We start from the raw sequence: 23,329 nt of genomic DNA on the forward strand, positions 1-23,329 counted from the left end.
TGCCAGCACCCAGGAGACATACGGTGATGGTGAGCTGAGTGGGCTCCATGCTTGCCATGGTATGGTGTCTGCACGGGTAACCCAGGAAATAAGGCTCAAAATGATCGTCTGCCGTTGCTTTCACAGAGGGAGGGAGGCCTGAGGACATGTACTCAGACCCACCCGCGACAATGTTTTTACCCATCAAGCATTGGGAGCTCAACCCAAAATTCCAATGGGTGGCGGAGACTGTGGGAACTGTGGGATAGCTACCACAGTGCAACGCTCCGGAAGTCGACGCTAGCCTCGGTACTGTGGACGCCCTCCAGCGAGTTAATGGTTTTAATGGTCTTGAGTGGGGACACAATCGACTGTATAAAATCGATTTCTAAAAAAATTGACTTCTATAAATTCGACCTAATTTCGTAGTGTAGACATACTCTTAGTCTTTTCACAACTGGCCATTCCCTTAACCCATTGTTTAGTGTAAGGGAAATACACTATATTCAATCATCATGTGGCATGCTATTAAGAACATTCCAAGTTCCTTGAACTCAAAGACCAACACACTTTAGTAGTGGTCCACATTCCTGGGAGTGAATGGAAGACTGTAGGGCTTATTGAGCCTCTAACCCCACTCCAGTCCACACAGAAAAATCTCCCACGCAGGTTTGAGGGTGCCTTAAACCCAGATTAACATACAAGGTTGAAGGCATAGGTTTGAGCCAAGTTTTTGCCTCCCTCTAGGCTGGCAACACATCTACTTACAGTGAGGATGCAGGGTAAAAATACCCAGGAACTGTTACTCCTCCAATGCCTTCCCACAATTCCACCTGGGTCAATTTTTCTTGTCCTCTCCCTTTCTACCTTTCCCCTTCTTCTGCACCAAAGTCACCTGAACTGGGTTGGTATTTAAACTCCACATTGGCTACTACATTTTTTTCTGCGCTTCCACAGCATTTGAACAGAGATGTCATCTGAGAAATTCTTCTCCCAGCATGCTGCCAGCTGGTGAGAAACTGACACCAAGCTTCTGGTGAACCTCTGGTGTGAGGTCAGTTACACCAATAATGTAGGGAAAATCAGCAGTTCTAAGAGAAAATTTCCAAACAGCTGGCAGCAGGAGGATTCAGCAGATAGGATCTCATTGCAGGAGAAAAATGAGACTCCTGAAGACCATGTACAGGAAAGTCAAGGATCACAATGCCAGACCTGGCATATTACCAAAATCATGCCTATTCTACAAAGCGTTTGACTGGCTGTTTGGCTCCACCCGAAGCACAGACCACACTTTCCTGCTGAATGGGCTTTTGAAGGAGGAAGAGGTCATAGAGCAGCCTAGACTAGAGGCAAATGGAGTACCCACACAGAGCTGATGCCTGCCCGTATGCCACTTTGGGGCATACTCAGGAGTTTCTTGCGCCAGACCCCCAGGAACTCTACAAGGAAGAGGTGACCCAGGATGATCTGACATTTCTGCAGTTGTGTAGGAAGCAGAGTGTGTAGAGACGTTTGCTATTGTTATTAGTGATATTACACGATGGGGGTGGGGCTTTGCCTGTTTAAGGCCAATCTCATTAATGATGGTACATGCTGTAGGCTGGGGCTGGCTTGCCAAGCTTCAGTGGAAGGCAGAATCTGCTCCATTTTGCCTTTGTCCCTCTTCATCTCCTCCCCACACCCTAACCCCTATGAGTCAAGATGGATTCCAAGAGGAAGAGATGGGGGAGAATTAAACACGCAGACAGTGATTTGCTGTGGCACAAATTACTGTGCAAAGCAGGGATTATTAACTACAAGCAGAGCAATGCCCGCAAACGCAGGGACATGGGTGGCACAGGCATATATATTTTACTTGGTCCTTTTTCTCACATTGACATTAGCATTAAAGCTCATTCAGAGGCAGTCTAGATATTAAGTCCACTGCGTTACCTGTGTTGGTATTAAGTTCAGAGCACTTGCAAAGTCTCACAGTATCACAGTGAAGGGCTGCTGCTGCAGATGAAGAGGGGGTTGTGCTGGAAAGGTACATCTGTGGTATTTCTAAGCAGCTGCATCCTAGTTTATGTTTGCCCAAATTTACTCCACTCCTGTGTTATACTTTCTGAAGAGCCCATTATTAAATAGCTGTTCCCATGACTATAATCAAGTCACCCCATAACTTTCTCTTTGTTAAGCTAAATAGATTAAACTTTGTGAGTCTATTGTTGTAAGGCATGTTTTCTAATCCTTTAATCATTCTCATGGCTCTTTTCTGAACCCTCTCCAATTCATCAACATCCTTCTTGAATTAGGGACATGAGAATTGGCCATCACATTCCAGCAGCGGTTGCACCAGTGTCAAATAAAGAGGTAAAAACATCTCTACTCTTACTTGAGATTCCCCTGTTTATGCGTCCATTAGCCCCTGTGGCTATAGTCCCAAATCTCATTCCTAGCAGTCTCTGCTTTCCCAAGCATTTCCCTCTCTGAAACTTCCAGCTGCTCTTTATAGGGGAATCACCTGACCCCTCTCAGGTGTACCTCTTTCAGGAATCAGGGCCAGGGAGCCCAGACTGTCTATCCCTTACAGGGAAAGCCACCCTGTTACCATAACATATGTTAATAGTGCTGAGGCAGCAGAATACTTTATGTACAATACAGGAATGCTGCTATTCTTGCAGAGGACAGGATATGGATTCACACTACAAATTCATCACATTTAGAGGAAGGCTGGAAAGCAAACAGAAGCAGAAACTAGCAGAAGCCCTGGATCCCCTAACACTGAACAACGGAAGCCAGTCTGTATTTTCTCTTCCTCTTACCAAGATTTTGTGCTGTGCCAGAGGTATAGCACAGAACATGTAGCCTAGGCCACTCTGGCGAAGGAGAGGCCCTATTGTAACTGCATATCCTCCCAAACCACGGAAACAAGCAGTTCAGTCATTTATTACCCCATCTACACTCCCCTTATCAGTTTTCCTCTACAGCCTCAACTTTCTTCTTTCCACCACCCCAGCGTTCAGGTCTTCACCCTCATCTTGAGCCACTAATGGGCCTCCTCGGCCTGCAGCCAGGTTATGGGCTATATATTGTATTTTGATTATTATTATAATATATTTAAACACTGCATACATTTATTACATAATATAACACACATATAAATCCCCTTTTATAGTACATTGAATAATTTTATAGTAAAACATGATGTATTCCATTAAATCAGTTTTATATTAGACAAATATATTGTACTTTTCTCGTTTTAAACATGCGTGGTCTTCCCTTCCATCCTGCTCTGTTTCCAGAGAACATTTTGTTCTGTGTATTTTCTACAGTTGGATAAATTATATACAAGAAAATAAACTTATTCAATGAGTTTAGCCCATTTTTCTGTTGATGAACAATCCACAAACTGATCACACTTTTTCAGAATTAGTTACTGATGATACTTTGTTCAATCGCTTTCCCAACCAAAGTCTAACCTAGATATTATTCTCAAATTGAGCACTGCTATTTTTTAATATTTGTTATTATGTCTCATAAAAGTCACATATTTTTGTTTCTGCTGTCTGATTGGATGACAAACCAGGAAAAGCACATAGTGAATCAGATTTCACAAACACGATCACAAATACATTTCCCCCACTATCTGGCCAGCTGTAGTGCTTTCTATCCAATAACTGCATTAACAAAAGATTCCACAGACTAGTTTCCCTAAAACATATATCTGAGGATTTAACTTTTATTCATTGACAAGGACATCTAATCTATGGACCCATCCTCTGATAACAATAATCAAAACACTATTCCGCAAAACTTATATTTTATAACATTTATTAACCTATATTTACTTTGATGACTGTGTTTAGAAATGTCACCTTTTGATTGGAAACAATATGCATTCCGAAAATTCACTTCTTTTGCAAAGTTGCAGTACTTTGGCCTCCATTTCACACACCAGAGGTACAGAAAGAAAAATCAATATAATCAGTTTACTGAGTTGTATTTATCAAGCTGAAAAGGAATTGTTTTCAGAGAGATGCACTATCTACAGAGAACAGAAAAACAATGTGAACCTATTGTTTAACTTGGCTTATTTAAAAGAAAGTGTAGACAGGACAATCACTGCGGGCCCAATTATCTCACTTTTACTCATGTAGGAAAATCCTGGCCCCACTGACATCAATGGCAAAACTCCCACGGACTTCAAAAAGGGGGCAGGATTTCACCCTCAATGAACAGTTTCACTGAATATGGGTGGCAAAATCTAGTTTTAGCAGAACTTGTCAATTCTTGTGAAACTTAGATGACCACCACATTTTTTATACTGTGTCCCTTTTTTCCCTCTGCTTCCCCTTCTGATTCTGCTACCCAGACACCTGTGTGTTAATCCAAGAGAACAAGTGAAATTTTTCATATGGGTGGTTAGCTCATTGCTTATGGGATAAATACAACACCTTCCCAATGTGGTTAAGAATCTTTAATAGGAGGCAGAAGATCTGAAGTTATTATACAGTAAAAGTGTGTTTCAACAAAGCTCCATGACAATTTTAATGCAATAAAAATGAGGAAATCCTCAGAGCCCCTCAATTTCTATGAAACTGTTATGAAATCTAGACCTGTGAATTGCCTTGTCTCAGCTAAACTCTATTAACACAGAGGAAATAAAATCTTTGTTAAGGTGGAGTTAAGGTTCCAGGCACTTCATAGTGCCCTTTACATACCTTGTAACCTTCTAGAATGTGAGGGGAATATTTCAAACTCAGATGTTGGGAAACTAGGAAATGATGAGTTCTAAGCCCCCTTAAAAGCATCAGTGTACTATAACAAGCAAAATACGAATGTAAGAAAACCAGTCAATACTGTTAAGGTTGTGGTAAGTAGGAAGTGTCAACGTAACTGCCCCTCGTGGGGCTGGCAACAGGAAACAGCACAGTAATTTATCTCTCCCATCAATTTCTGTATATCCATCACAACCCAAAATCATCATTCCTATCAATGCACTTCCATGGGCCATCACAGTGGTCTATGCTGCACCACTGATCTGGGAAGTAGTTGCAAACGGTTGGCAGAGATCACACTACACAAGAAAAACACTTAAGAAGGAGTAAGGTGCTGCTGAGCTCCTCCTTAGGGCAGGAATGAAAGGAGGCAGCGTTAAAGTTGTGTGATTGTGGTGCATAGGAACTGTCACTAACTCTGTATTGCCTGGTTTTCTAAAGTTGGTGTTTTGCTTTTTCTTATAACACTAATGATCTTGTAAGTGGAACCTTAATGTTATATTTTCTGGTTGCAGAATATCTGAGCTTTTGGTATTGACATGTCATTTCTAGAAGAACACAACGTGCACAGGGCATTGCGGAGTGTCTGGAATGTTATTCCACATAAAACATGTTTTTGCATGTTAACTTCACCATTAGAAAAAAGTGAGTGTAATGAAAGGGGCTTGGTTCAGAAATCTCTTTGCGGGGGTCTGGGCTGGCTTTCTTGGAGCTGCTAAGCACCCTGTTCTTGCTGATAGGGGGATATGTGAGTTATGAACGGCACAGAAATTAACAGCAGTGATTAGAAGACAAAACTTGAACTGGTCTCTTGGCCCCTAGTCCAGGACAGCTTTCCCTAAACTACACAATGTTTGTGGGGAACTCAGTCTCCCTTTCTCACCCCACACTAGCGGGAAGACTGTGTACAGTGGTATTGGTCCATGCAGGACTGCAGTGGTCTCACTATTGCTACACTACTCCATGGAACCAGAAATAAAATCTAGCAACTTATTAATTTGACTCAGAGCCTTGTTCTGGTACTGGACACTAGATCTCAGCAGGGACAGTCCAGGGAGCCGAGGAAGTTTCATGTGGTTATTGCCCATAGTTTTTTCCCCATATTTCTGCACAAGAAACCATTATAAGACCATTGAAATTTTAGGAGTATACAATATGGGGAAGAGGGCTGTCTCTTTGGGAACTCCTTGACCAAATTACTAAATTTGCACCACAAACTTTACCTTGGGCCCCTAGGTGCCCATCTGGGGTCACCCTGCATGTTTATTTTTGAGAGGGTTGAGAATTTAGCTTTAATCAGACATTCTGTTGCAAACTAAACTACTTGTCTCCCCATAATCCATTTTGCTTGTATGTTCTCTGTTGACCAGTCCCCTAAGGTTGTATGTGATTGTTTAGAGACCTCTACATACATGTCAGCATACATGAAGGAACATTTAGCAACAAGAAGGGGGGGGAGGGATAGCTCAGTGGTTTGAGCGTTGGCCTGCTAAACCCAGGGTTGTGAGTTCAATCCTTGAGGGGTCATTTGGGGATTTAGTTGGGGATTGATCCTGCTTTGAGCAGGGGGTTGGACTAGATGATCTCCTGAGGTTCCTTCCAACCCTAATAATCTATGATTCTAAGAAGAAAGTCAAGGAAAGTATGGGCCCCTTACTGAATGAAGGAGGCAACCTAGTGACAGAGGATGTGGAAAAAGCTAATGTACTCAATGCTTTTTTTTGCCTCTGGCTTCATGAACAAGATCAGCTCCCAGACTGCTGCACTGGGCAGCACAGCATGGGGAGGTGGTGACCAGCCCTCTGTGGACAGGGCCGGCTCTAGGATTTTTGCCGCCCCAAGCAGAAACAATTTTGGCCGCCCCCCCATTTTTTTTTCTTACCCCACCCCCGGCCCCGCCTCAGCTCCGGCCCTTCCCCAAATCCCCAGTCCTGCCTCCTCCCGCCAGGCTCTCAAGCCTAGGAGGGCGGGGGAGAAGCGGTGCGCGAATCAGCTGTTTCGCGTGCCGCGGCCTCTCGGGATCTCCCCTCCCTCACAGGTTTGAGAGGGAGGGCAAGCAGTGGTGCGCGAATCAGCTGTTTCGCGCACCGTGGCATGCGAGTGGCAGCAGCGAAGGTGAGCTAGGGCAGCCGGGGCACATTTTTAGGGGCGGCATTCTGGCGCCAGCCATGCCGCCCCTAAAAATGTGCCGCCCCAAGCACCAGCTTGGTTTGCTGGTGCCTAGAGCTGGCCCTGTCTGTGGAGAAAGAAGTGGTTCAGGACTATTTAGAAAAGCTGGACGAGCACAAGTCCATGGGGCCGGATGCACTGCATCCGAGGGTGCTAAAGGAGCTGGCGGATGTGATTGCAGAGCCTTTGGCCATTATCTTTGAAAACTCATGGCGATCGGGGGAGGTCCCGGATGACTGGAAAAAGGTTAATGTAGTGCCCATCTTTAAAAAAGGGAAGGAGGATCATCCAGGGAACTACAGGCCAGTCAGCCTCACCTCAGTCCCTGGAAAAATCATGGAGCAGGTCCTCAAGGAATCAATTCTGAAACACTTAGAGGAGAGGAAAGTGATCAGGATCAGTCAGCATAGATTCACCAAGGACAAGTCATGCCTGACTAACCTAATTGCCTTCTATGACAAGATAACTGGCTCTGTGGATGAGGGGAAAGCAGTGAACGTGCTATTCCTTGACTTTAGCAAAGCTTTTGATACCATCTCCCACAGTATTCTTGCCGGCAAGTTAAAGAAGTATGGGCTGGATGAATGGACTATAAGGTGGATAGAAAGCTGGCTAGATCATCGGGCTCAACGAGTACTGATCATAGTGATCAATGGCTCCATGTCTAGTTGGCAGCTGGTATCAAGTGGAGTGCCCCAAGGGTCGGTCCTGGGGTCGGTTTTGTTCAATATCTTCATTAATGATCTGGAGGATGGTGTGGACTGCACCCTCAGCAAGTTTGCAGATGACACTAAACTTGGAGGAGTGGTAGATACGCTGGAGGGTAGGGATGGGATACAGAGGGACCTAGACAAATTAGAGTATTGGGCCAAAAGAAATCTGATGAGGACAACAAGGACAAGTGCAGAGTCCTGCACTTAGAACGGAAGAATCCCATGAACTGCTACAGACTAGGGACCGAAATGGTTAGGCAGCAGTTCTGCAGAAAAGGACCTAGGGGTTACAGTGGATGAGAAGCTGGATAGGAGTCAACAGCATTTTGGGCTGTATAAGTAGGGACATTGCCAGCAGATTGAAGGATGTGATCATTCCCCTCTATTCGACATTGGTGAGGCCTCATCTGGAGTACTGTGTCCAGGATGTGGGAAAATTGGAAAGAGTCCAGTGGAGGGCAACAAAAATGATTAGGGGACTGGAGCACATGATTTATGAGGAGAGGTTGAAGGAACTGGGATTATTTAGTCTGCAGAAGAGAAGAATGAGGGGGGATTTTATAGCTGCTTTCAACTACCTGAAAGGGGGTTCCAGAGAGGATGGATCTAGACTGTTCTCAGTGGTACCAGATGACAGAACAAGGAGAAATGGTCTCAAGTTGCAGTGGGGGAGGTTGAGGTTGGATACTAGGAAAAACATTTTCACTAGGAGGGTGGTGAAGCACTGGAATGGGTTACCTAGGGAGGTGGTGGAATCTCCTTCCTTAGAGGTTTTTAAGGTCATGCTTGACAAAGCCCTGGCTGGGATGACTTAGTTGGGGATTGGTCCTGCTTTGAGCAGGGGGTTGGACTTGATGACCTCCTGAGGTCCCTTCCAACCCTGATATTCTAGGATTCTATGATTTGTCAGACAGTGACTGCAAATGAAGAAAAACCTCTTTATTCATGGCTACACTTTGCAGAAAACTCCCACTCAAGTTTCTCTAACACACCATGCAATCTTACTAATTCATTCATTCCATTAGTCTCTCAATGTTGGATGGCAAGGTAATGCATTCTCTTCTGTATAAAAAGGAATCCTAAATAAATGATAGTGATGTACTTCACAAAAATTTGAATGGAAGACTACAGAAGGGCCAGAAATCTCAAACCATTTTCTGTCCTAAAGGACCTATACTGAACTTTGCAGGTTTTTGAAAATGGGTAGTGATAAAGAACATTAATTCAACTATAACAGATGAATTATAGCATATATTGGTGTCACTCAAGGTCACTTTTGCCTCGGAGATGTCACTACTTTTGAGGGATTGATAGAACAGTTATAGAAATGAATGTATAGACTAGTTACAAGGAACAGCTGCTTCTTTTGCACCTGCGTACTTATTAAGCAATTATTCCAAATAAATGAAAGATTATTATGTGCTGAGCCTATGATCCTAGTTAATACTTACAGCAACTGCCTCCAGGATTTGTTTAACAGCATTGGCAGCATCTCGCTCACTGTAATATCCTTTTTCCACAATCCTAGAAAGAAACCAGGAGATACTGCTCAGACTCATGGATATAGATGAGCATGCAATGGAGGTAAATGCTTCATAAAAAAATGAATCAGAAATAATCAAATTCGGACATGTCAGATAAGCTGCAATGCTCTCTGCAGAATCAAAATTGCAGATTTCTGATGGTTAAAGCTAGGTCTATACATCTGTACTTTACCTGTGGTTCCTAGTTAACATAAAAAAAAAGAGGATTTTAAAATACCAGTTTGTTGTGGAAGTAAAATCATAACTACTAATAAAGTCTGCAAGGGAAAGTATTAGAACTCTATAGGATGATGAATTTTAGAAAATCAGAGCTAACCAAATCATCTGTAACACCTTTTGGGGATGCTTTCCTATATTTATATTTAGTTTAAGCCATTCTTCTAAAAATGATGTGCCATCCATTTGCAGTGTCCCACTAAGATCTGTTCTGCACAGTCTAGCTAGGGGGTTTGGTGTTAGAATCTGAAGGCTGCAAAGTATCCATGTAGCAATCTGCTGATTTGTCCTCTTTTGTTTTCTGAGTATAGAACTGCTCTGTGGTCCACACAGAAACTTCACTGCAAGACTTTATTGATCTTTAATTCATAAAGCCCAGTACGGTATGTGCATATTGCTCGTGACAATTAATAGCCTGATTTTTCAAAGTGCTGAGGACCTGCAGCTCATAGTGAATTCAATGGGCTTTGTTGGTGCCAGGAACCTCGGAAAAATCTGGAGACTAAATCTTCTTTTCTAACATCAATTCAACTCTTTATTAGAGAAAAATATATTTGTTTAAAGAGTTTGTTTAAACCTCTTTGGAAGCTTTTTAAACAATGGTACATTAATATATAAATGCCTTTTTCTTTAAATGGGTAGCAGCAATGACAGAATTTCTGGTGCCTGATTCATGGTTTCATGTTCTGTGACATTCCGGAAAACCATAAACTAACATTACTGAATGAAAAAATATGAAAACACAGTTAAATAAGAAAATTAAATAAAATAAATAATTGTCATCATTTAGCTTTTTGTGCTTTAAAAATTGAATTAATTTTCAAAGCCCAACACAACAAATAGGTTGCACTCAGGTCATATATTGTTACTTGAATATAAACTAGTAAACTATGTACAAAAAATTTAAAAGATTTATATCACCGAACACTTACAAAAATTCTTCATTTAAGAACCCCCCAGTAGTTCTCTTGCCAGTATTTTCTAACTATACACAGCATTTACGACCAACAACATTTCTCTCTTACAGAGTTACACCAAAGACACATTTGACCGATAGGTTTGATTATTTTATTGATTTTTAAAAGCTCAACCTGACATATACTGGTTTTTGTCTTAGATACAGTACACAGAGGTGCATGGCTGTGTACTTTCTGTAAGATCAATGACTGCAAGCTGTGTCACTGATTTTAGTGATAAGGCAGAACAAGCTTCCATATACCTTGAGCAAGGTTGAGAATCTGATTTATTGAGGAGGGGAACACTTGACATATGTCTTCTGCAGTATTTATTTCAGCAGCACTGTTGTGATGAGTGTGGCAATCAGAATGAGAGCCACTGTGATGCGGTGCCTGCCCCGCACTGAGCTCTAGGGGGTTAATAGAGCCCTAGGGAGGCTGCACAGGAGATAGCCAATCAGAGAAGGGCTGCAGGGAGCAGCCAAGCAGGCCCATATAAAAAGGGAGCTGCAAGGCAGTTTTCTGCTGGGAGCTCTGGGAGGAAGGACTATCTCTGGAGGGCTGAGAGAACTGCCAGCACCCTGGACAGAGCAGTGCACCTAGCAGGGACCAGCAGAGTGAGAAACAGCTCTTGGCTGGCTGCTGAGGTTTGCAGGTTGAGGCCCTGAGGCAAGGGCAAAGAGGATGCTGGGGCCATGAGGAAGTGGCCAGACAATTTGCTGCAGTAGCCACTAAGGGAGGTGGCTGAACCGTGGACTGCAGGTCCCCTGGAAGGGGAGAGCACAGTGTGTGGCATGGCTGGAGGGCTGTGTTGCTGAAGAGGATGCCGAAGACCTTGGAGAGATGTGGGTCCTAGAGCACGAGTGACGGTGGCAAGGCACCGCCTGAAGCGGGCACACTAACATGCAGAGGTAATCTCCAAGATAGCCAGAAGAAGGCGCCAGAGTGGTGAGTGAATCCCGTTACAGTCACCCTCTGATGTGTTTCATTATGACAGCACAAGGGCTGATGAAAAAGATGCTAACTGTGTGACAAAAATTATTACATAGTCCCTGGGACTTCCAGTATAATATATATGGCTATAAAAATTAACTCACCAATCAGGGTAGATCTAACAAATATGGTAGCTCTTTATTGTACCTATATAGAGTGAAAGATGGGTTTGTTTTGAATAATGTCATTTACAGTTTTATCATAGAACTGACAAGTAGAAGAGAAAAATATAGTAAAATGATAATTCAGTTTGACTGGAGGGAAAAATCCAATGAGGCAAGGATATTTTTCAATGTATTGTTTCATAGTACTGCCTAATAATCAACACTCATTCTATTAATTGTTCTTCAATGGGAGACACAATATAGTCTAAAGTGACACCCACTCATCAATGCAACAGTAAAAACAGCAACTTATAGTACTTGCTGTTTCACTAGAGAATCAGAGAAAGACTCAGTTGTTATTCATGAATTTCTGCAAAAAATTCAACATAAGAGGAGTTTTCTTGTGGTTTAATATAGCATAGCACTGAATTATTTTTAGGTGCAGATTTTAGAACAATTTTTAAGAGCTGTAATCTTAAACACCATTTACTTTCTATGCTATTGCTTTGACTATCTGGATACATGAGGGCCAAAATTCTCTTTGTTGCCATTTTCATGCACTTGTCTTCAATAGACCACACTGTTCTAGTCCGAAAATATATCCCACAGCAGCAGCTGTTCACTTCTTAAGACCAGTTCTGTATCACCAGTAAAACACATTATTTATGGGCCAGCTTCTACTGACTCCCTGATACTATTAAATTAATATTAACATAATGATGATACCAGTTTTACAAAAAAACCCAAAAGTATGGAAATCCAAAGTTAAGACTGTCATTTATGTTATCCATGAGTAAGTGTATTGCAATTTGTAAAATATACCTTATATTACATACCACAGTGACTAGAAACTCCTGTAATTCCCAGACCTTGGGACTATTAGCATTTGCAGGATCAGGGTTATAATCGGTTATTTCAAGAAATGATGATGTTTTAGGTCTCAGATTGCTGAGAGCCTGCTATATGCTCTAGAGTCTACTGCATCAGTGATACTGAAGAACATGAACAGTCAACAAACACACACTAAAATCCTTTTCCCTTTTAAAACACTAATTCACACATAGGCTACATCTACACTACCCGCCTGAATCGGCGGCTAGAAATCAATCTCTCAGGGATCGAATTATCGCGTCTTGTCGGGACGCGACAATCGATCTCCGAATCGACACTTGTACTCCACCAGCGGAGGTAGGAGTAAGCGCCGTCGACAGGGGAGCTGCGGAGGTCGATTTGCCGCCGTCCTCACAGCGGAGTAAGTCGGCTCCGATATGTAGCTGAATTTGAGTATCTTAAATCGAACCCCCCCCCCCCCGTAGCGAGTACGTAGCCATATAGTAATAACCACTTTAGACCAACAGAACATAGCATAGTTTTATATAAAGTTACATCTTTCATACCAAAATTATCCCAAAGTGCTGCAAAACATTGAGTTAGAAAACTGGGAGCGTATTCACCAATGTGACTGGCATACTGGGTCATACCAAAGGCCCATCTAGCCCCGTACCCTGTCTTCCAACAGTAGTTGTGCCAGATGCTTCAGAGGGAATGAACAGAACATGCAATCATTGAGTGATCTATCCCTGTTGTCCTTTCCCAGCTTCTGGCACTCAGAGGCTAGGGACATCCAGAGCATGGCATTGCGTCTCTGACCATCTTGGCTACTAGCCATTGATGGACCCATCTTCCATGAACTTATCTAGTTATTTTTTGAACTCTGTTATAGTTTTGGCCTTCACAACATCTGACAATGAGTTCCACAGGTTGACTATGCGTTGTGCGAATACTTCCTTTTGTTTGTTTTAAACCTGCTGCTTATTTTTATTGGGTGACCCTTCTCGTTTCAGAGTAGCAGACGTGTTAATCTGTATCCGCAAAAAGAACAGGAGTACTTGTGGCACCTTAGAGACTAACAAATTTATTTGAGCATAAGCTTTTGTGGGCTACAGCCCACTTCTTCGGATGCATAGAATGGAACATATATTGAGGAGATATATATACACATACAGAGAACATGAAAAGGTGGGAGTTGTCTTACCAACACTGAGAGGCCAATTAAGTAAGAGAAAAAACTTTTGAAGTGATAATCAAGATAGCCCAGTATAGACAGTTTGATAAGAAGTGTGAGAATACTTACATGGAGAGATAGATTCAATGTTTGTAATGGCTCAGCCATTCCCAGTCTCTATTCTAGCCTAAATTTATTGTATCTAGTTTGCGTATCAATTCGAGTTCAGCAGTTTCTCGTTGGAGTCTGTTTTTGAAGCTTTTCTGTTGCAATATTGCCACCCTCAGGTCTGTTATTGAGTGACCAGACAGGTTAAAGTGTTCTCCCACTGGTTTTTGAGTATTATGATTCCTGATGTCAGATTTGTGTCCATTTATTCTTTTGCGGAGAGACTGTCTGGTTTAGCCAATGTACATGGCAGAGGGACATTGCTGGCACATGATGGCATATATCACATTGGTAGATGTGCAGGTGAATGAGCCCCTGATGGCATGGCTGATGTGATTAGGTCCTATGATGATGTCACTTGAATAGATATGTGGACAGAGTTGGCATGGGGCTTTGTTGCAAGGATAGGTTCCTGGGTCTGTGTTTTTGTTCAGTGGTGTGTGGTTGCTGGTGAGTATTTGCTTCGGATTGGGGAGTTGTCTGTAAGCGAGGACAGGTTTGTCTCCCAAGATCTGTGAGAGTGAGGGATCATCTTTCAGGATAGGTTGTAGATCTTTGATGATGCGCTGGAGAGGTTTTAGTTGGGGGCTGAAGGTGACAGCTAGTGGTCTGTTATTTTCTTTGTTGGGTCTGTCTTGTAGGAGGTGACTTCTGAGTACTCGTCTGGCTCTGTCAATCTGTTTTTTCACTTCAACAGGTGGGTATTGTAGTTTTAAGAATGCTTGATAGAGATCTTGTAGTTGCCTGTCTCTGTCTGAGGGATTGGAGCAAGTGCGGTTGTATCTTAGAGCTTGGCTATAGACAATGGATCGTGTGGTGTGTCCTGAATGGAAGCTGGAGGCATGTAGGTAAGTATAGCGGTCAGTAGGTTTCCAGTATAGGGTTGCATTTATGTGACCATCGCTTATTAGCACAGTAGTGTCCAGGAAACGGACCGCTTTTGTGGATTGATCTAGGCTGAGGTTGATGGTGGGATGGAAATTATTGAAATCATGGTGGAATTCCTCAAGGGCTTCTTTTCCATGGGTCCAGATGATGAAGATGTCATCAATGTAGCGCAAGTAGCGTAGGGGCGTTAGGGGACGAGAGCTAAGGAAGCGTTGTTCTAAGTCAGCCATAAAAATGTTGGCATAATGTAGGCCATGCGGGTACCCATAGCAGTGCCACTGACTTGAAGATATATATTGTCCCCAAATGTGAAATAGTTGTGGGTGAGGACAAAGTCACAAAGTTCAGCCTTCTTGTGTTACGTGAAGGAATAAATAACACTTCCTTATTCACTGTCTTCACATCAGTCAAGATTTTATTGATCTCCATCATACTCCCTCTTAGTCACCTCTCTTCCAAGCTGGAAAGTCCCAATCTTTTTAATCTCTCCTCATTTGGAAGCTGTTCCATCCCCCTAATAATGTTTGTTGCCCTTCACTGTACATATTCCAATTCCAAAATATCTTTTTTGAGACGGACCAGAGCAGAACTGCATACAGTATTCAAGGTGTGGGCATACCATGGATTATATAGAGGCAATATGATATTTTCTGTCTTACTATCTATGCCTTTCCTAATGATTCTTAACATTCTGTTAGCTTTGTTGACTACCACTGTACATTAAGCAGATGTTTTCAGAGAACTATCCACAATGACTTCAAGATCTTTCTTGAGTGGTAAAAGCTAACTTAGATCCATCCTTTTGTCTGTACAGTTGGGATTCTGTTTTCCAATGTGCATTACTTTGCATTTATCAACACTGAATTTCATCTGCCATTTTGTTGCCCAGTCACCCAGTGTGAGATCCCTTTGTAACTCTTCACAGTCTGCTTTGGACTTAACTACCTTGAGTAATTCTGTACTGTCTGCAAATTTTGCCACCTCACTGAGCAGGGGGCAGAGTGGAGCTGTGGCTGGGGACAGAGCTGAGCGTGGAGCAGGGCTGGGAGGTGCTCCCACACTACCCCCCATGCTTCACTGCATGCCCCCTGAATGTTCCTTTGCACCCCCACAGAGAGACATGCCCAGTTTGGGACCACTGTCTTTGACACAAAATATGATCAAAATTGCCTGAAGCACTGATCCATATTTTGGCCTAATGGTCAGCAAAATTTCAGTTTAAAAATCAAAATCATTTTATAGTTTAGGAGCAACTGATGTTGGGTTTTTGTTTTGTTTTGTTTTGCTGCTGCTGCTTTTTAACATGCTTATAACAAGAGGCAATAAATCTCCAGCCCGCCTCCTCCCAACCCCTCACAACTTTCAGATTTGATAAACCTATTCCCCTCCTGGGCTCTGACTTTGGATGCAAACCTGGAGTCATTTGTTTTTTATGGTGAGCAATTAGCTCTTGTAAATTTATAAATTCAATGCTGACACAATCTTAACTCCATTTCTGTTATCACTGAAACTACTCTGATCAGTCTGATCTGATGAATTACTTCAAGGCCATTGGCATGTGCTAAGACCTATGCTCTCATTTCATGAGAACATTAATTATTTCATAATGAGCCCTGGCTAGGTTCATCTGGGGAACTAGGGAAACAATCTTGGACAAATCTCATAATTGAATGTCCCAGACAACCACATTTTTAATTCTAGCTATTTTTACCATGGTGTATTTATTGTGTGTTTTCGTTGCTATAGAGCTGTTTATGAAGATTAAGTCCTTGTCCAAAAACGTTTACAGTCTATAGTAAATAGACAAAACACAGATGAAGGCTGTGTGGCAAGGGCGGTGTGTGGAAGGTGCGGCAGAAAAACAGTGATAAAGTGATTATTTCTGGCATACAGCTTGTTAGTTTATGTTATTATGGGAGCTATGGGTGCATACTAAGAAGTCTGAGGGACTGTCCTATCTGCAGCTTTGTCATCTGAAGTTATGTTCTAGTTCCTCATTAGTCTAGGTCTTAAATTTCTGATTGAGAATGTAAGAAGTCAAGATTATTCTTAATGTAATATTTGTCATTAATAATGTTACAAATTGAAGGTAAAAATCAGATTGCATCTGTTAAAATGGCTATCCAGCAAAGCAAATGGGACCTGCATAGGTGAGATGAGAAATACTCCTAAGTAGAGACTGAACCTTTATTGTTTAAAGGCTCTCCTCTGTAATTTTGACTGAGCAATAATGCTGGGAGAACATCTGAACTTTGATTGCTACAATGCACATCTCCCTGTCTTGCATATCTTAGCTAGAGTAATATGGTTACATTTAGAATGGCAACATTACTTGGTGTAATGACCTCTCAGATCTTCTGGAGCCTGAAAATTGCCTTCTTTACAACAAGATTCAATGCAAATGATTACCCTCTTTGAGAGAGACTAATTGGATATTCCCTTATTGACCATCTCCATAAAGAGAAAGAGACTAATAGCGACTTCTTATTCTCTCTAATAAGAGCTGGGCTGATGCTTTACATCTAGCTTAAAGAAAGATCATTCTAGAAGAAGAATGTGGATGAAAAAAGACCTCCACTTCACTGAGAGGACAGCTGAAAGAAAGCAGCAAGAATGAATAACTTTAAAAGAAACAAAATGAAGACTGTCCCCTCAGTATATAATATATAGGGGTGAAAGCTATACAGAAAACAGAGTCAGACATGCCAAAAAATAATTAATATATATATTTATTTTTTTGGAGGGAGGAAAGGAGGAGAAGTACCATTAAAAAAGGAAAGAAAGAATAAGCCAAGAACAGATGTGAGAAAAAGTAAATCTGGAATCACATATTAATAAAAGTCAACTAGGAAAGATATTCAGTACTGAAAATGATTAAAACAATCTAAATGAAACAGACATGTTATCATAATGAAATGTTCTATTCAAGTTCCACATGCAGGGCCATATTTTCAAAGTTAGGTATGTGCATTGGATCTGTTCAGCACCTTACTGGGCATGTGTACAACCAAATATACCTAATTGATATTCACACGAGATGTTTACATGCATAAAATTGGGTGAGCACAAGCATATGATAACGTGCCTCTTCCCCCTTCCCATTCTTGAGAACTTCTGTACTTACTGTTACTTTGCATCCTTTACTCCACCTTACCAGCTTTTCAATCATATTTTTCAACTGCTATCACACGAGAAGTTGTTAATTACCTAAATACTCAATACAAAACTAAAATTAATAGGTAAGGAGCAGGCACCACTTATGTGGTCAATTTAATGTACCCACTCTACACACCTGCACATCATACATCACATGAAAGCTTATTATATCTACTTTAAGATGAGGTATGATGTGGAACTGTCAAATGGTGCTGTTACCATAGAAATGGGGATAAATACCATCTTTGAAATATTTGCATTCATTTCTGTTATTGACGATGTATTGTTTCAAGACATAAAATTAGATTTCTTTGACACCTCAAAGCATCACAACAAAGATGTAAAGGATAAAACAATCTGGAAATAAATTTGTTCAGGTATCATTAAAGTGTAATTGCGCTGATGACATTTCTAGTCGTCATCATCTTGTTCCTCATTATGATCTCTGTCAAGAGTGAATGGGTTACTACAGTCTTCATTGCCTGATACGTACGCAGATCTGTACAGGTAAGTTTGTTCCAATTACAGACATAGGTGACTGTGCAGCAACAGCTAATGGTACAAATAAGGTCTTGTAGAAGCTCAGATGCCATTGGGCCCTTGAAGAATACAGGAAGTAATTAATCATCCACATTTTCTGTCCATGTTGCACGGGTCATCCAATATCTGGTTTACCCATGTTCAAAGACATCCAAATCTTTGTTTGACAAGATGCTTTTCTGACATGCTTTTCAAAACTGTCACCACATGGTGGGAGTTTAGCCAGTGACTTGTTCTTTTTGATGGGTAGATTGAGGCGCAAGCAATTCAGGTCTCTGTGGGTCTCCTTTTCTTTCTTGCTCTGGTCATGCAGCACTTGTACCAACTTTCTTGCTTCAGAAATTGTGGCTTCTCCATCCCTCTCTCCCATTTTGGCAAGATCTCTGAAGTGGTAATCTCTCTTTGTTATGACAATATTAAAAAAAGATTTTCCCTCCAATACCAAATAGGGGACATGGTCACATCCAGTTAATGCAGCAAGTATGTTGAAAGGTCAGGAGTGAGTCATCACAAATTGCCTGCACAGATATGAAGCAAGGCATGTCAGTTGTGCTGGTAATGGTGCCTGTTTCAATCCACATGCAATCTATATGCTCCATTTTTGGAATGTAGTGAACAGCAAGGACAAAACATCTGGTCAGCTGATCTAATTACTACATTTCCTTTGACATCAAGAGACCCAAACGCCATATTGGCACATACAGCATCCAGAAGCACCTGATGTCTGCTTCCTCTTGAGTACTGTACAAGTCTTCGGCTTCAACACCTCTACTGGTGATGGACTTTGCTACTTCACCAGTGGAAAAGCCTCCAGAAAGGAGTGTTTGTGTCAGCTGTATTCCTACATTCTCAGGTGCATTTTGAACAATATAATCACAGGATTTATACAAGTTACTACTTGTTGGATGTCATGTTTAGAAACTTTTACCAGGGGAGGCACAAGGTGTCTATAATCACCTGGTATTTCTTGAATCCAACCTTAGATCCTGTCTAGCGCTGTCTTTCTGCAGTTTTCACAGAGTTATTATTGTCATATCTGTCAAAGACTTCAATTACACAATTACCTTTTTCAAATCCTTTTAGGGCCTGCCTCAAGTACTCAGCAGTAAATTAATCAAATGTGTGGAATTTGTCTGCAGCCACCATTTGTATGATAGCCACAGCATCTCTGATGCACATTGTGGTTTCTTTGTTGCATGCTCTTAGCTCATGGATTCTTTCACTGTTCCTCTCACTGTTCCATCAGCATGGAAAAAGGACACAGGCATAAGTCCTAGAACAGTTGGCATTGAAACATTTCTTACTCCTGGGGGAAATCTGTGCCACTGCGCATGTGCAGAATTCATGGCCCCCGCAGATTTTTTTCTCTCTGCAGAATATAGATTATATAGAATATAAGACCAAAAAAGAATGTGAAGAACAGCTAGCCAAAGACTCCAAAAGTATTAGCAAATTTTTTTTAAATGCATCAGAAGCAGAAAGCCTGCTAAACAACCAGTGGGGCCACTGGACAATCGAGATGCTAAAGGAGCACTCAAAGACAGTAAGGCCATTGTGGAGAAACTAAATGAATTCTTTGCATCGGTCTTCACTGTTGAGGAGGTGAGGGAGATTCCCAAACCTGAGCCATTCTTTTTGGATGAGAGATCTGAGGAACTGTCCCAAATTAAGGTGTCATTAGAGGAGGTTTTGGAACAAATTGATAAACTAAACAGTAATAAGTCTCCAGAACCTGATGGTATTCACCCAAGAGTTCTGAAGGAACTCAAATGTGAAATTGCAGAACTACTAACTGTCATCTGTAACCTATCATTTAAATCAGCTTCTGTACCAAATGACTAGAGGATAGCTAATGAGATGCCAATTTTTAAAAAGGGCTCCAAAGGTGACCCTGGCAACTACAGGCCTGTAAGCCTCAGTTCAGTGCTGGGCAAAGTGGTTGAAACTATTGTAAAGAACAAAATTGTCAGACACATAGATGAATATAATTTGTTGGGAAATAGTCAACATGTTTTTTGTAAAGGGAAATCATGCCTCACCAATCTACTAGAATTATTTGAGGGGGTCAACAAGCATGCGGACAAAGGAGATCCAGTGGATATAGTGTATTTAGATTTTCAGAAAGCCTTTGACAAGGTCCCTCACCAAAAGCTCTTAAACAAAGTAAGCAGCCATGGGATAAGAGGGAAGGTTCTCTCATGGAGTGGTAACTGGTTAAAAGATAGGAAACAAAGGGTAGGAATAAATGGTCAGTTTTCAGAATGGAGAGAGGTAAATAGTGGTGTCCCCCAGGGATCTGTACAAGGCCCAGTCCTATTTAATATATTCATGAAAATATATTCTGGAAAAAGGGGTAAACAGTGAGGTGGCAAAATTTGCTGATGATACAAAACTACTCAAGATAGTTAAGTCCCAGGCAGACTGCGAAGAGCTACAAAAGGATCTCACAAAACTGGGTGACTGGGCAACAAAATGGCAGATGAAATTTAATGTTGATAAATGCAAAGTAATGCACATTGGAAAAAACATAATCCTAACTATACATATACAATGATGGGGTCTAAATTAGCTGTTACCACTCAAGAAAGAGATCTTGGAGTCATTGTGGATAGTTCTCTGAAAACATCCACTCAATGTGCAGCGGCAGTCAAAAAAGTGAACAGAATGTTGGGAATCATCAAGAAAGGGATAGAAAATAAGACAGAAAATATCATATTGCCTCTATATAAATCCATGGTACACCCACATCTTGAATACTGCATGCAGATGTGGTCACCCCATCTCAAAAAAGATATATTGGAATTGGAAAAGGTTCAGAAAAAGGCAACAAAAATGATTAGTGGTATAGAACGGCTTCTGTATGAGGAAAGATTAATAAGACTGGGACTTTTCAGCTTGGAAAAGAGACGACTAAGGGGGGATATGATAGAGGTCTATAAAATCATGAGTGGTATAGAGAAAGTAAATAAAGAAGTGTTATTTACTCCTTCTCATAATACAAGAACAAGGTACCACCAAATTAAATTAATAGGTAGCAGGTTTAAAAGAAACACAAGAAAGTATTTTTTCACGCAACGCACTGCCAACCTCTGGAACTCCTTGCCAGAGGGTGTTGTGAAGGCCAATACTATAACGGGGTTCAAAAGGGAGCTAGATAGATTCATGGAGGATAGGTCCATCAATGGCTATTACCCAGGATGGGCAGGGATGGTGTCCCTAGCTTCTGTTTGCCAGAAGCTGGGAATGGGCAACAGGGGATAGATCACTTGATGATAACCTGTCAGTTCATTCCCTTTGGGGCACCTCCCATTGGCCACTGTCAGAGGACAGCATACTGGGCTTGATGGACCTTTGGTCTGATCCAGTATGGCTGTTCTTATGTATGCCTTTCACCCACTAGGGGCTGCTGTAACACCAGAAGAGAGGGCAGCCAGCTGGGTGAAGAGACTGCATTTCTCACAGCAAAGCCAGGTGAGGAGGCACAGGAGGGACAGAGCAGGACACATGAGGCTGCTGGAAGGTCAAAGACTGGGGTGCAGAAGGGCTAGTGAGAGAGTCAGACTGGGGTGCAGATTCCGGAGCTAGTGGGGTGACAGCATTGAGCCCTTGTGTGTCCCTGGGAGGAGGCTGCAGGGACACACAGGGGCAGACGTGCCTGACTAAATGGGAAACGCTAGGGGTCAGCCAGGATCTGCATAGGGGAAGCTTCCCAACTCCCTAACAATTCCTCCCCCCGCATCCTCTACCAAAAACCCTGTTCAATACTTCTCTCATCCACACACCCAACAACCTTCCAAGTTCACTCCCAGGTTCCTATGCCTAGTAAGGAATTTGTCAAAGAAACATTTCCTGAATCATTTTTGTCGTCTGTATTGTTACACACATACTTGCTGACAGGTATTTTGAAATAAATTACCAAAATTATTGAAACTGGCATGATTATATTGTTGTTTTGACAAAAAATATTTATAATTTAAAAATATTGTGCACAGAAATTTTATTTTTTGGCACATAATTCCCCCGCAGGAGTAATCTCTGCATCTTGCAACGGACAGGGCTCTAGGGAAAACAATTTCTGGACTAATAGCTGCTATGATTGTCCCTCCCTTGCCTGATTTAAATTTAGTTTTCTTGGCCATGTCAAGCAAAAGCAAATGTTTTGATGCCACATTTCTTGACTGGGATGAAGAAGCTATGTGTCCCATCAGAATCAAGTACATCTCTCACAAATCTCCCCATTTGTTTTTCACCAACATTTGCTATTTTCAGTGGAGAGTCTTTGTACATCTGATGGTAGATATGTTATCCAGTAGATAAGCAGCTCTCATTGTGATTCAGGGTCAAATGGGTTTGCCATCGTGCTGATGACATGGTTAGTAAAAGCTGTAACATAATTTTCATCCCTTTTCAGTGCAGAGGCAAGGATTGTTTGTGGACTTTGTCTTCACAACTTCTTGTTAATTCACTTCTTTCTCACATGGCTTTTGTATATTCAGAAAATGAAGCTGTGTATTGATATCTCTAACACGAATACTGACTGGTGCATAAATAGCATTGAATTAAAAGCTAATTTCTAGAACAACTCAAAGCTTAGTACTGTATGCACAGGCAATTACAAATTAAACCTTCTACTAAGCAGACTAGATGTTACATTGTATGGACAAAAGCCTACCAATGGAGAAGCATTACATTAGAAATTCATATACATTTATATCTACCCACTATGCAGTACAAACTATGGACACACCATCTACTGCTACATGCGCACAGTCATCAGCCACAGACTGATTTGGTCAGCAAATTTCAATTGAAAATATAGAGAACTGTTAGTCACTTGTGAAATACTTTGACAATTAAAAATATGCAATGTGAAAATAGTTCATGTTAGTATATTCCAAAATGTTGATACTTGCCTTTTTGCCACATATTAAACAGCATAGTAATTTTCTGGGGAAAAAAAAAAAACCCTGCCCATGCAATACCAATACAATTATTTTAATACACTGTCATTTGGTAGCTTTGACCAATAAACACCACATAAACGTGTTGAAATTAACTTAAATAGTAAAAACTGTAGTCAGTCACGTTGAAGCGTTTCTGGAACTATGCAAAATATGGCACTCATTTTGGGTATCATT

General features: G+C 41.5%; 1 protein-coding gene across 2 annotated transcripts in view; it reads right to left on the bottom strand.

Annotated features, from left to right (window-relative positions):
* CAMK4 (calcium/calmodulin dependent protein kinase IV) overlaps positions 1-23,329 on the bottom strand; it is a 284,110-nt gene that overhangs the window by 93,706 nt on the left and 167,075 nt on the right. For both annotated transcript variants that reach the window (XM_054033155.1, XM_054033156.1), the window contains exon 5: positions 9,073-9,145. In XM_054033155.1, coding sequence (XP_053889130.1) covers positions 9,073-9,145 — 73 coding nt within the window. The remainder of the gene's footprint in view (positions 1-9,072; positions 9,146-23,329) is intronic.

This window comes from Malaclemys terrapin, chromosome 6 (genome assembly GCF_027887155.1).
Source record: "Malaclemys terrapin pileata isolate rMalTer1 chromosome 6, rMalTer1.hap1, whole genome shotgun sequence".
Taxonomy (NCBI): Eukaryota; Metazoa; Chordata; order Testudines; family Emydidae; genus Malaclemys; species Malaclemys terrapin.